The sequence below is a fragment of the Primulina tabacum genome, chromosome 15 (assembly GCF_025594145.1).
Source record: "Primulina tabacum isolate GXHZ01 chromosome 15, ASM2559414v2, whole genome shotgun sequence".
Taxonomy (NCBI): Eukaryota; Viridiplantae; Streptophyta; class Magnoliopsida; order Lamiales; family Gesneriaceae; genus Primulina; species Primulina tabacum.
Window position 1 is genome coordinate 34,185,441 of NC_134564.1, and position 11,637 is coordinate 34,197,077.

Consider the following 11,637-nt stretch of genomic DNA (forward strand, 5'->3'; position numbering starts at 1 on the left):
AAGTCACACACACTTTTAATTTTATGTGATTATATTATATATAATAAAGTCTTCAAATTATTTAAAGAAAAACAAATTATCAGTGTGCCTTTTGAGAGTAACTCTCTTGCTTCGCTTAAACGCCTCCTCACCAACTCTCTGTCCCATCGTCGTATTTTTTGAAAAACAAGGTAATTGTAATTATTATTTATTAGATCAAGTTGGAAATACTTACCGAAGATAATGAACCCATTATTTTATTTTAGCGACATTTTTCGGTTTCTTGGTTTTGTTTTTAAAGTTTAAGACAGTAAGCTGAGGGATTCGTATCTACTTAGGCAACACATACAAGTGATAACTCTTAACGGATTTCGAGAGTGTTCGAGTTGGTATATTAAGTGAGCGTTTGACCAACGATCAGAAATGTTATTCTTTTACCAACATCTTCTCGGGCGAACATGTCACATAAAGTTTGTCCATTGTGATTTACTTGGCTAACGTGATTTGCAAGATATTGTCAGAGGTTTACTCATTTCATATCAAAAGATAGCGATGACAGATCCCTTGATCTTTAAAAAGTTAAAATAAATAAGATTCTCGGTCTAGCCCGAGACCGATTGCATGAGTGTTAGAAACTCTTGCTACTAAACTAAGTGATAAATGGTTGGAGTTGCATTTTTTTAGAACAATTGTTTATTTTTGTATTAAATATAATTTAAATTTTCTGCAAGTCGATTTTCAAATTTATGAATTTATTGATAAATGAAGATGCTTGATCAAATATTTCTTTGTAAAATATTTGATTTTTAAAAGTTATTTTGATATGCTTGGACATTTTTTTTATTGTTATTGATCTCATTAATTTTTATTAAGTAATATTTATTTCGTGAAATATTTATATTTCCTAAACAATTGTTTTTTTTTACGACGTTTACATAACTTCAACTCTTAAATTTAAATATTTAAATTTACAAAACATAATTATCATATATTTAGACAATATTTTGTTATTATCTGTTTAAATTAAATATTTTTTAATGTGTTTTTGAATTTTTATTTAATTATTTTGTTAAAAATATATTTCCTTGATCCTCCGATGTGAAAAAATCTACAAACTTCAACCACCTTCTGCAAACTCATCCCAGAATCTTTCCCTTTTTGTTGAATCTCCCAAAAATTAGATTCCAACAATATACCCAGGAGATCATCTGAATTAGCCTCCGCAGATTCTCTCACTTTCATTCTTTTATCCATGATTCCTAGTATCGACGACTCCATTTCCCTCACAATTTCCTTAATCCTTCGATCTGTCTTTGTTGGCAAAAATCTGCACACATAATTTGAACATGTGATGAAACAAGAACCAAGTATCGAGACACTCGATGCTACACGCAATGATCAAGAAAACCGACTAATATAATCTTACCTCCATCCGGGAATTTAGAAGAGCTGAGCCGCATTCGAGTCAAATATTTTATCCCTTCTTCATAATTACTGCCAAATGCAGAACGCCAAATCGCATCGCTTGCCAAGGTTGGAAGAGTCATTAGCAAATCACACCCAACACCTTTTATATTCGATGACAAATGAGAGGCAGTAAGTCAGAAATTTTGCTATGGAAATTGAGAACTTCAAACAAAATTGGATCAAAACCAAATAACTTTTTATTTTTGAATTTAATTACTTTATATTTACACGCACTTCAAAAAAAGGGCAAAAGCATAGGCCCAACTCAAATAAATAGTTCTGGAATTACAAGCTGCAACCATAATATTGAAGAAAACTAGTTCAAGTACCCAATGATTTGAGTATATGTATATGGTCACCATTGTGATGCACAGACACTTAGATTTTGGCGCTCAGCTTGTGCAGAATTAGTTGAGCACCATATTGAGGTAGGAGCGTTAGCACCAAATCAGGCGCATGTGCATAAGATGGAGAAAGCTCAAAACTATAATGTTTCAAAATCATGGCCATTGCCATTTTTGCCTCCAACATGGCAAAGTTTTGTCCGATGCATATCCGTGGCCCCCCGCTGAATGGGAAATATGAGAATTTCCCATTCATTGCCTTGGACACTCCTTCACCGAACCTCTCAGGATTGAACTCCTTCGCATCGTCCCCCCATATAGTGTTGTCATGGTGCAGCAAAATCGTGGGCAAGAAGAGCTGAGTTCCGGCTGGTAAAGTTAGCTTTCCCAAAGTGGTTTCGTGGTGTATGACTCGACCCATCGTCACTGCTGGTGGATACAACCTCAGTACCTCGTGAAAAATCATCGTCATCTGAGTAAACAGACGTGAACACAAGTTAATTAATTGTATGAGATCTAGTTGTAATTTTCACTTGTAATTATTATTTTTTTAAAAATGTTCTTACTATTTTTAGGTGGTTTAAATCTTGAAAATCTGGTTGTGAGCTTCCAAGAACTTGTAGAACCTCTTCTCTAGCTCGAATCTGCCAATCCATGTGTTTACTCAGTAAAATCATCGTCCACACAAGCAACGACGAGGTTGTTTCCTGTCCAGCGATGTAAAAAAGTCTACACTCTTCAATCACCTCCTGCAAACTCATCCCACAATCATTCCCATTTTGTTGAATCTCCTGAAAATTAGATTCCAACAATATACCCAATAGATCATTTGAATTAGCCTCCCCAGATTCTACCACTTTAATTCTTTTATTGATGATTCCTAGTATCGACGACTTCACTTCTCTCACAATTTCCTTCATCCTTCTGTTTGTCTTTGTTGGCAAAAATCTACACACATCATTCGAACATGTGATGAAACAACAAACGCTTCACGCAACGACCAAGAAAACCGAGTAATATAACCTTACCTCCACCCAGGAATGTAAAAGAGCTGAGCCGCATTCAAGAAATAACCTGTTTGTTCTCTTTGAAGCTCAAATATCTTTCTTCCTTCTTCATAATTGCTGCCAAATGCAGTACGCGAAATCACATCGCTTGTCAAGGCTTGAAGATAAGGCCACACATCCAATTCACAAGAACCTTTGCTCGACACAATGTCATCCCATTTGCTCAGCAAGTCACAACTACTCGAGTAAAATGAGGGAAGCATATTCTACACCATGAAAAAGTATAAAGTTATACGACAAGATGATGAATTTTGATTAAAGAAAATGATGAGTAGAATCTTTAAGTTTTACCTTTAAATTTTCGAGGTGAAAGGCAGTATTGATCAGTTTTCGGTGCTTGGCCCATTTCTCTGTTTCATAGGCAGCTACTCCTTGTGCTAGAAGCTTATCCAGAGGAGATGAAATTTTCTGGAAAACATAACTTTTTGACAAAACCTCTTTTATCAGTTCCGGGTCCGAGATAATGACTGTGGGATTTGGACCAATCCAGAGAACAATTTTACCTGCAAATTCAAGTAGATAAAAAGTCAATTAACAAACATTTTTACATCCTTTAACGAATATATGTGACACACCTTACTCGCTCATGACACAAGATAATGAAACATATATGATATATGAACGCTAAATCACTACATGGTTAAAACAATCATTTATAACTCTAATTTTTTTTGTAAAATTTAGTTAAATGTTGAATTAAACAAAGATGTATAATCAAATAATGTATCATCATTCACTTCAAGCCGTTACTAACGATAAAGAATATATGGCCTTTCGGAATGCTAACAACAAGCTTTCCTAATCATGATTTGAATTACCCATCTATGTGACCTCTGAGTAAATTAGCTTGAATTCAGTAAGATTAAACTAGCTGCGGGAAATCAACCATTTCAACATCTTAGCTAATCTAAAAAACGACTTCAAACTGGAAAATGTTTCCCTCAAAGCAATTTATTTAATATTAATCACGTGTATATCATAATTATTAGGTTTATTTCATAATCGGTATGCTCTGTCATTGAGGCAGAGACATCCAGCAAACAAGCTACTGTGTGTAATAAAGATATGTTTATTTATTTATTTATTGCTTCAAATCAAAATCATTATTTGACTGTAGTCGATCCAAATTAAACTAACAGAAAAATGGTACATGAATCAAGCGAGACCTGCAGGATATACTTACGAATAACAACATACCGTAGTTTTTGACATGTTCATGTAAGGTGGGAATCACTCTGGGGATTATATCATTAGAGAAGGTCATAGGCTTGGAGCGTGCTTCTTGACTTATCGCGATCATTTCTTTCAAGTCTCCGATCAAAAATCTGTAAGATTTTCCACTAAAACCTTGTTGCCTCAGCTGTTTCTCCAATTTCTTGGGCCTCAGCCACACCCAGTTCAAGAATTTCCAACCATATATTGATACTAAAATAGAACAAGACAGTGCCAATGCTGCGTAAAATATATCCATCATCAAAATTATAAATTTTCGTGTGTGTGTTTTTGTTAACCAAGTTTCGGTTTATATAAGCAAATGTTAGAAGATGAGATCTTTTTTTGCTTCCTTTTCTTGGTCAATGGAAACTTGGGAAACACTCGAAGAATTATGGTTTGACTTTGTCTCGTCTTCTGGCTCATAATTCACTTTCGCTTGGGCTTTAGTATTTATGGTCATCAAATTAATTTTGATGAATGTGTATAAAAGGGTTTTTGTTTTAAAATAATAATACTATATTGTTCAAGACATAACGCTAGTATTTCGGCATAATTTGTTTTTTTTAAAAAAATAAACAAATGCATCCTATGGTTTTCATAAACAATATACAAGTAATATTCAAAATTTATTAATAAAGGGAAAAAAAACTAAATCGGGCATGCTTAGATTGAACAAAATTGATTGATAAAAATCATATGTATGTTTGAATTGTAAACTGACCAAAAAAGTTAAAATAAATGACTTTTCGAGCACTCCATATAATTTACAATTAGGAAATAGTCAACCGATCTTATGCAATCAGCAGAATATTCGATGCTACGAGGAGTATTCAGAATTGAAGTTTCTACATGTTGAAACAGTCACTATAGTTCAAATAATTATCATCTATCAAAATATACGAGGTTCATATTTGATTACGCACATCTTTTTATGTGATAACAATTTATCTTTGAGAGTAATGTCTTTTTAACATACCATAATTGAGTATAATCGAAACATTGCTTACTTGTGGTCCAAAAATATAAGCAACATTATATATGTATATATTTTTTTATGTTATGTCTAAAAAAAGTTGAATTAGGCTAGATAAGGCTTTATTTGTTTTCGTTTAACCCTAGGACCAAGTTCATATTCGAAAATATCAAATCTCTCTTTCAAATTTCAACTCAAAATTTCTCTCTATTTTGCACTTTGCAGCTACTGGTTTCAATGCACTTTGTTTGATTCAACATTCAGGTTTCTTGCATAACTTTTGGTAAGAAAAATTATGTGGCAAGTTTTCAACGGATACAATGGATCCAACGAAGCAAAATCCTTTTTCTAATTGGGGCTTTGTTCCAAACAAAGTCGCGCCGAGCAATGTCTTTTGGATATGGATCCAAAAAGTTAAAACTATGGAGCTGAGCAGCATCAAAGAAATGCCCAAATTGTTCTTTTTGAAGTTCAAATATCTTTCTTCCTTCTTCATAGTTACTGCCGAATGCAGTGCGCGGAATCGCATCATCACTTGTCAAGGTTTGAAGACAATGCCACACATCCACTTCACTAGATCCTTCGCTCAACGCAATGTCATCCATTTGCTTAGCATCTCACAACTACTCGAGTAAAATGAGAGAAACATATTCTACTCGAAGAAAAAAAGAAAAGTTCTACGACAAAATGAAGTCTGATTAAAGAAAATGATGAGCAGAATCTTGAAGTTTTTACCTTTAATTTTTCGAGGTGGAAGGCAGGATCGATCAGTTTTCTATGCTTGGCCCATTTCTCCGTTTCGTAGGAAGCTACTTCTCGTGCTAGAAGCTTACCCAGTGGAGAATAAGGCTTCTGAAAAACATTACTTCTTGACAAAACCTCTTTTATCAGTTTCGGGTCAGAGATATTAGTTGTGGGTGTTGGATCAAACCACATGAAGCCTTATTCTTATCATAACTCTACCTCCAATTTCAAGTTGATAAAAAAAAAAAGACAACAATTACATACAAAAGAAAATGATTTTGTTCACCAAGTTCAAGTGAAGATCAGTTTACACGAGCAGAGGAGAATGGAGATGAGTATGGGGACTTGTGAAGCACTGTATAAATCTAGTTCGACTTTGATTTCGATCCAGTCTCCTGTTTTAGAATATATCATATTACTTCTTGTTTAAGCGACTGAATCAATTTTAGTAAATTCAAGAACAGACTATTGTGAACTCCATAGGTCGTGCAAGTGTTTAATTGCATGGGTATTTTAACTCAACTTTACTTTGGAAAGATATACAAATGTCATGTAATATATTCATGGAAAACAAAAAAGTGGAGCAGGAGGTTTATTAATGTTTATGCTAGAGTTTAGACTACAAAAAAGTGGAGCAGGAGGTTGATTAATGTCTATGCTAGAGTTTAGACTCTTATTATATATTTCACAAAAGGCTAGACCTCGCTGTCACGGAGTGACAATAAAAAACAAGCACAATTAAGATTAAGAAAATACAGATATGGATCTATCTATCTATACATACAATCACAAGATTCTAGAGTTGAACCGAATTAGCAATGCCCATGGATCCCTTAATTTATCCGCCCAGGAAACAGGATTTGGCGGCTATAGTAGGTACTTGGGATTCGGATCAGTTTGGCAACCTAAACTATACTCCACCAAGGCTCGAATTCATCTGCAGACCAACCAAGACTGTTCTCTTATACAAGTCTCGTCTTTCTGACTGTACTTCCTGTGAATCAGTTGGAGCAGGTGCCTCCGTAAGAAACTGCTGCCAGAAGACGTCATTACCCCCAACCGGGAGGGAATGAACAGTGCTGCCATGGTCTTGATCTTTCAACATTTCTGTATCTAGCGTTTTATTTGGGCTCATGTTCACATCAATTCCGGATGGTTTGTAGCTTGAATCTGGATCAATACGAATGGATGATATAGCAGGGATATCAACAAAACTCGAAGATGTGGCTAGCTCTGGGGAGGAATGGCAATTTTGTGAAGGTGACACCGCCATTTGGCACTCGGGCGAGGAATCCGAATCGCCAGATGATGCCGGAATTTCAGTGGTAACCACTGGTGAAGGCAAAGAGAGCACGTTAAACTCCTGCAAATTTTGAGATGGAGTTTGGCCGATTTCTTGCAGAAACTTCTCCCAAAAAGCTAAGGAAGAATCCAACTTTTCAACCACTTCATAGTTTAATAATGGAAGAGATGAATTCTCTTGCAAGGTCGTGCTATGGTCCTGCACCAGATTGGCTTCATCATGCAAATAATTCAAAGCCAACAACCTTCTTTTCTTGTTATGGGGCTCCACCTCGTCCATGAGACTAGAGGCATATCCTGGTTTCTGCAGCATTTGAGCCAAGATGGCCATCAACTGCTGCTGCCGTTGATTGATAGTTTCCAACGTCTGCCCTAATGACCTGAGTTGATACTTGTATTCTAGATTTTCATTTTCACACCGGTCCACTTCCGACTGAAGTAAAAACTTTTCGTGTTGCAGTTTCTCAATCTCCTTTTCAAATTGTTCTCGCTCTGAGTCACTCAATGCAGCCGTATTTCCATGACCTGAATGACTGTGGATGGGCTTTCGCCTATGTATGTTCTTTAAAATATGCCTCTGCCCTTGAATAAACTCCTCATTCGCAAACTCCCACTGATCAGGATCAATCTTTCTGAAACCCTACAGATTGCAGGAAAATGATGAGCAAAAGTATCTTACAGTTAATATCTTGACAATTAAAAACAAAACCAGAAAAGAACTCCAAATGCAGAAATTTAACCGGGAGGGTGTAGAACGTATGTTGCCTTCCTATGTTTGTTTCATTTCAAAGCGATAAATCTACTGTTGAGGTATCCACACTTAAAACATTCAGAATTTTTTTAAGACTGATTAAAAGCCATATGGCCAATGAAGACAGTGCAACTCGATCCTTTCGGATCTTAACCCTGCCTAAGGAGCACGATCGTCACATACACATCCAAATATATAGGACAACCCAAGTTTGTATTTAACCCGTGCCAATAATTGCACAAATTTACTTAAGCCATGCGTCTTGGGGATTAAATTGGCGAGCAAAATCGGCTCGAATTCCAATTTTATGATCCGCAGCCAAGCGATCGCAAGTTACCATACGCAAACAGCGAGCTAATTGCTTGCAACCCAGTATTTTTCAACCCATCGCAGAAGCACATAAACAAATACATGAATTTCAACAAATATACATACACTAAATAAGGGGAAAAAAGGCTCAACTCCATGAAATCGAAATTGAGATGATGATCAAGAAATTCTCAGAGAACAGAGAGCTTACATATGTATTCAGTTGCCTGATGAAGCTGGAGAAGTTATTGTGCTTGAAATATTTAGGCAACAAATCTCTAGCAAACTCCGGCGGATTCCAAACAACAAAACTATGACCGGTGTGACTCCAAGAAACTATAGAATTCGTCAATTGATCATCCACCATTTCATATGTTTTCACCAGAAATGGAGCCGGTGAATTGGAACCACCATTCGATCCATCCATCACTTAAACTATTAATTAAATATAGATGTAAAAATAATTGACTTCAAAGTCCAAAATTCTTCGATATATCTCCCCCTCACGTGAGATCAAACAGCCCAAGTTTTCCTCAGAAATTCATCAAACCCCTTGAAATTGCTGTAAAGATTCAATATTTTCTTCTGGTAACGCGCAAATTCAACTCAGAGAAAAAAAAAACCGCGAACATAACCACCCAATTCAACAATATTTTCAAACTTCAATTAAACAAATAAAAAACAAAGGACTTTTCATTATGATTTCTTGGATATTTCAAAACCAACAGAAAACAAGTAACTCTTAAAATAAAGCGTGTCTTGGATAAAAAGAAACAAAACCCAGATGAAAGATGTATATATTGAAAAGAACCCAAATGTTTTATCAAACAAACAATTGTCACAATCGTCAAATTTTGACCTTTGACTGAGTGGGATTCATAAAAAATGAGCGAACCAAAAAGAAGAGTAGACTTGACTTTCAACAGTTTGGGTTCTCTGGTAATTTGAGCACAAGAATTGCTCAGCGTCGTTAACTTTATGGTATACATATTCATCTCTGGGATGAAAGTGGTGTTGGTTTAAATTTTCAAAGATGCCATTTTTTAATAATAAATTTAATTAGAACGTTGAATTCAACTTCGACGAGAAAAGACCATAAGATGAACAAGAATCAATCAAATCCATTCAAATTCAGTGAAATGAGGCTCCATAGTGATAAAAAAAAATTACCATTAGATTTTGTATATTGTAATCAAGTTTCGTTATCTTTAACATTAAACATATTTGGACTCAAATCAATCACAAGAACTCTTCAGATTTACGACAAAAACTCGTGTGAGACAGTCTTACAGATCGTATTTTGTGAGACATATCTCTTATTTGGGTCATCCATGAAAAAAACATTACTTTTTATGTTAAGAGTCCTACTTTTTATTATGAATATCGGTAGGTTTGATTCGTCTCACAGATAAAGATTCGTGAGATCGTCTAACAAAGACATACTACAAATTTGTTGTATTCAATTATCTTAAATTACTACTTTAGTGATTATATTATCCAATTCCTTAACCAAACCAAATTACTCGAGTTACGTCCTAATATTATTTAATTATTGGGACCCGATGTTAATAATTGATATCGCCGGAAACATACAAGAAATTATTCGAATTCAATTTCAAATGAGAAGTATACTCAAATGTCGTACAGGTAAGTTAACGAACCTGGAAATGCAATTGACAAATTTGTTTTCTTAAGTTGATTAAGAGATAATTTGAGATTTTGTCTCACACTTAATTAATAGTTGACATATACGATGACGTTAAAATTACGGTTATTTAATGAATGCTACTCACCTGCATAGATGTGGTGTATTATATTTTGGACCTAAACATGACAATCGACTAATATAACGTTGTAGACGACGATTTTTCCTGTTTCTGATGTTTATGGAATTTAGTTTAATTTAATTTGCCTGAGGGAGAGGACATTCATGTTACAGTGAGAAGGCAAAAACTTGTGTGAGACGATATCACATGTCGTATTTTGTGAGACAGATCTCTTATTTGTGTCATCTATGAAAAAATAATATTTTTTATGCAAACAGTATTATTTTTTATTGTGATTATCTGTATAGTTGACCCATCTCACGAATAAATATTCGTGAGATCATCTCACAATAAACCTACTTCGAAAAAAAAAAAAAATAGGTGTACATGAGATTAGACTTCAGCCGCCTCCTTTTTGGATTTTTCTTTTTAGTGCTGGTTGAATTTGCATGTGAAATATTAAATACTAATTGACGATGTAATTAGTAAAAAGTACATTTGGTGATTCTTGTTCCAAAAATGTTAATAATAACACAACCTAAATGGTTGTTAGGGTAACATAAAATTGAAGGGAAAATTGCACGTTCATAGCATCTTTAGCTAATACTCCAAAATAAGATTTAACCTATTATGAAATTTTTTTTATGACGTGAGAAACCGTAGCCGGTAACTTTCAATGTGCGTTTGATAAACACACAGACTAACGCAATAGCATGCAGACTACGGTACTTAGGTAGAACACATTGAACAATCTTCTGTGACAAACTTATCCGAGAATCTGTTGTATGGTAAGGAGAATCGAACTCTTAACCATCAATCAAACGATCACCTACTCCACTTACTCGGATACCCAAAGGGAGGCTCTATTATAGCTTGTTGCTATGCATATATGTTTATAATAAAACGAGAAAAAGTATTTTGAGTTTCTTTGAAGGTAAAGTTTTTAGGACTTTTTGAGTATGAAACTTTCCCAAGTTTATTTTCAAAAATTCTAATTTGCGTAAAAAAAAACCCAATACATCAAAATTAATGTATTTGCCTAAAAATAGCACTAACTAATATATCAAATATAAAATGTATATACTTTATTTTTATGATGACATGTAATTTACAGGAAATTTTTAAATATTTTACGCAATAAAATTTGCAATTCCAAATATTATAAATTTGGTGGATTATTTTTTTATTAGTGTAAACTAATTAATTGTGTCATATGTGATATATGAGAAATGTCTTTGAAAAAATTTAATAGAAAAGATGGATTTCATCCACAATCCATAGTTTTTTTACTTTACTCGAGTCTTGTCAACGATGATTTTTATTTTTATTTTTTTCTTAATTGATTAGTCTCGAACCAACCATTATGCATAATAAAAAAAAAAGATTTATTAGCAACAATTTTTAATCCTTATCAACTCTGTAAAAATGATTAATCTTGAATTCCTGATTAATATAAGTGTCTATTGTGATCTTCTCTTATAAATCAGCGTAAGCAACTCTTACAATCGTGAGATAAAAATAATTATAATAATTAGCTATATTTCAAAATCCGACAAACATATCACTTTGTTCCACATTACGATTTTTTCTAAAACTATTTCGGTTCGAACTCATTCAAGAATGCCCATATTTGAGTGATTCGTTAATGTCTTCACCCTCCAATTGTTCATTCCTGGGTACAAAAGGGGTGTGTTAAAGATATCTCACATCGGTTGGATAT

General features: G+C 34.2%; 1 protein-coding gene, 1 long non-coding RNA gene and 1 pseudogene across 3 annotated transcripts; 1 reads left to right on the forward strand and 2 right to left on the reverse strand.

The window, feature by feature from the left end:
* Positions 1 to 1,620: 1,620 nt before the first annotated feature.
* LOC142527865 (cytochrome P450 72A225-like) lies at positions 1,621 to 4,407 on the reverse strand. 2 transcript variants are annotated; one of them, XM_075632840.1, is made up of 5 exons: positions 4,055 to 4,407; positions 3,149 to 3,360; positions 2,819 to 3,063; positions 2,357 to 2,738; positions 1,621 to 2,262 (listed from the first exon to the last, which is right to left on the reverse strand). In XM_075632840.1, the coding sequence occupies exons 1-5, from the start codon at positions 4,329 to 4,331 to the stop codon at positions 1,825 to 1,827; spliced, it is 1,554 nt and encodes a 517-aa protein (XP_075488955.1). In that variant the 5' UTR covers positions 4,332 to 4,407; the 3' UTR covers positions 1,621 to 1,824. The 2 variants fall into 2 exon arrangements, with proteins under 2 accessions (XP_075488955.1, XP_075488956.1); XM_075632841.1 differs by having other exon boundaries at positions 3,149 to 3,324; positions 4,055 to 4,406.
* A 1,889-nt stretch (positions 4,408 to 6,296) lies between these two features.
* LOC142527240 (uncharacterized) lies at positions 6,297 to 6,490 on the forward strand. The gene is made up of 2 exons (XR_012815428.1): positions 6,297 to 6,379; positions 6,431 to 6,490. It is a non-coding gene; the product is annotated as an uncharacterized LOC142527240 (long non-coding RNA).
* Positions 6,432 to 9,110, reverse strand: LOC142527239 (heat stress transcription factor A-4c-like; annotated as a pseudogene).
* Between the last annotated feature and the right edge of the window lie 2,527 nt (positions 9,111 to 11,637).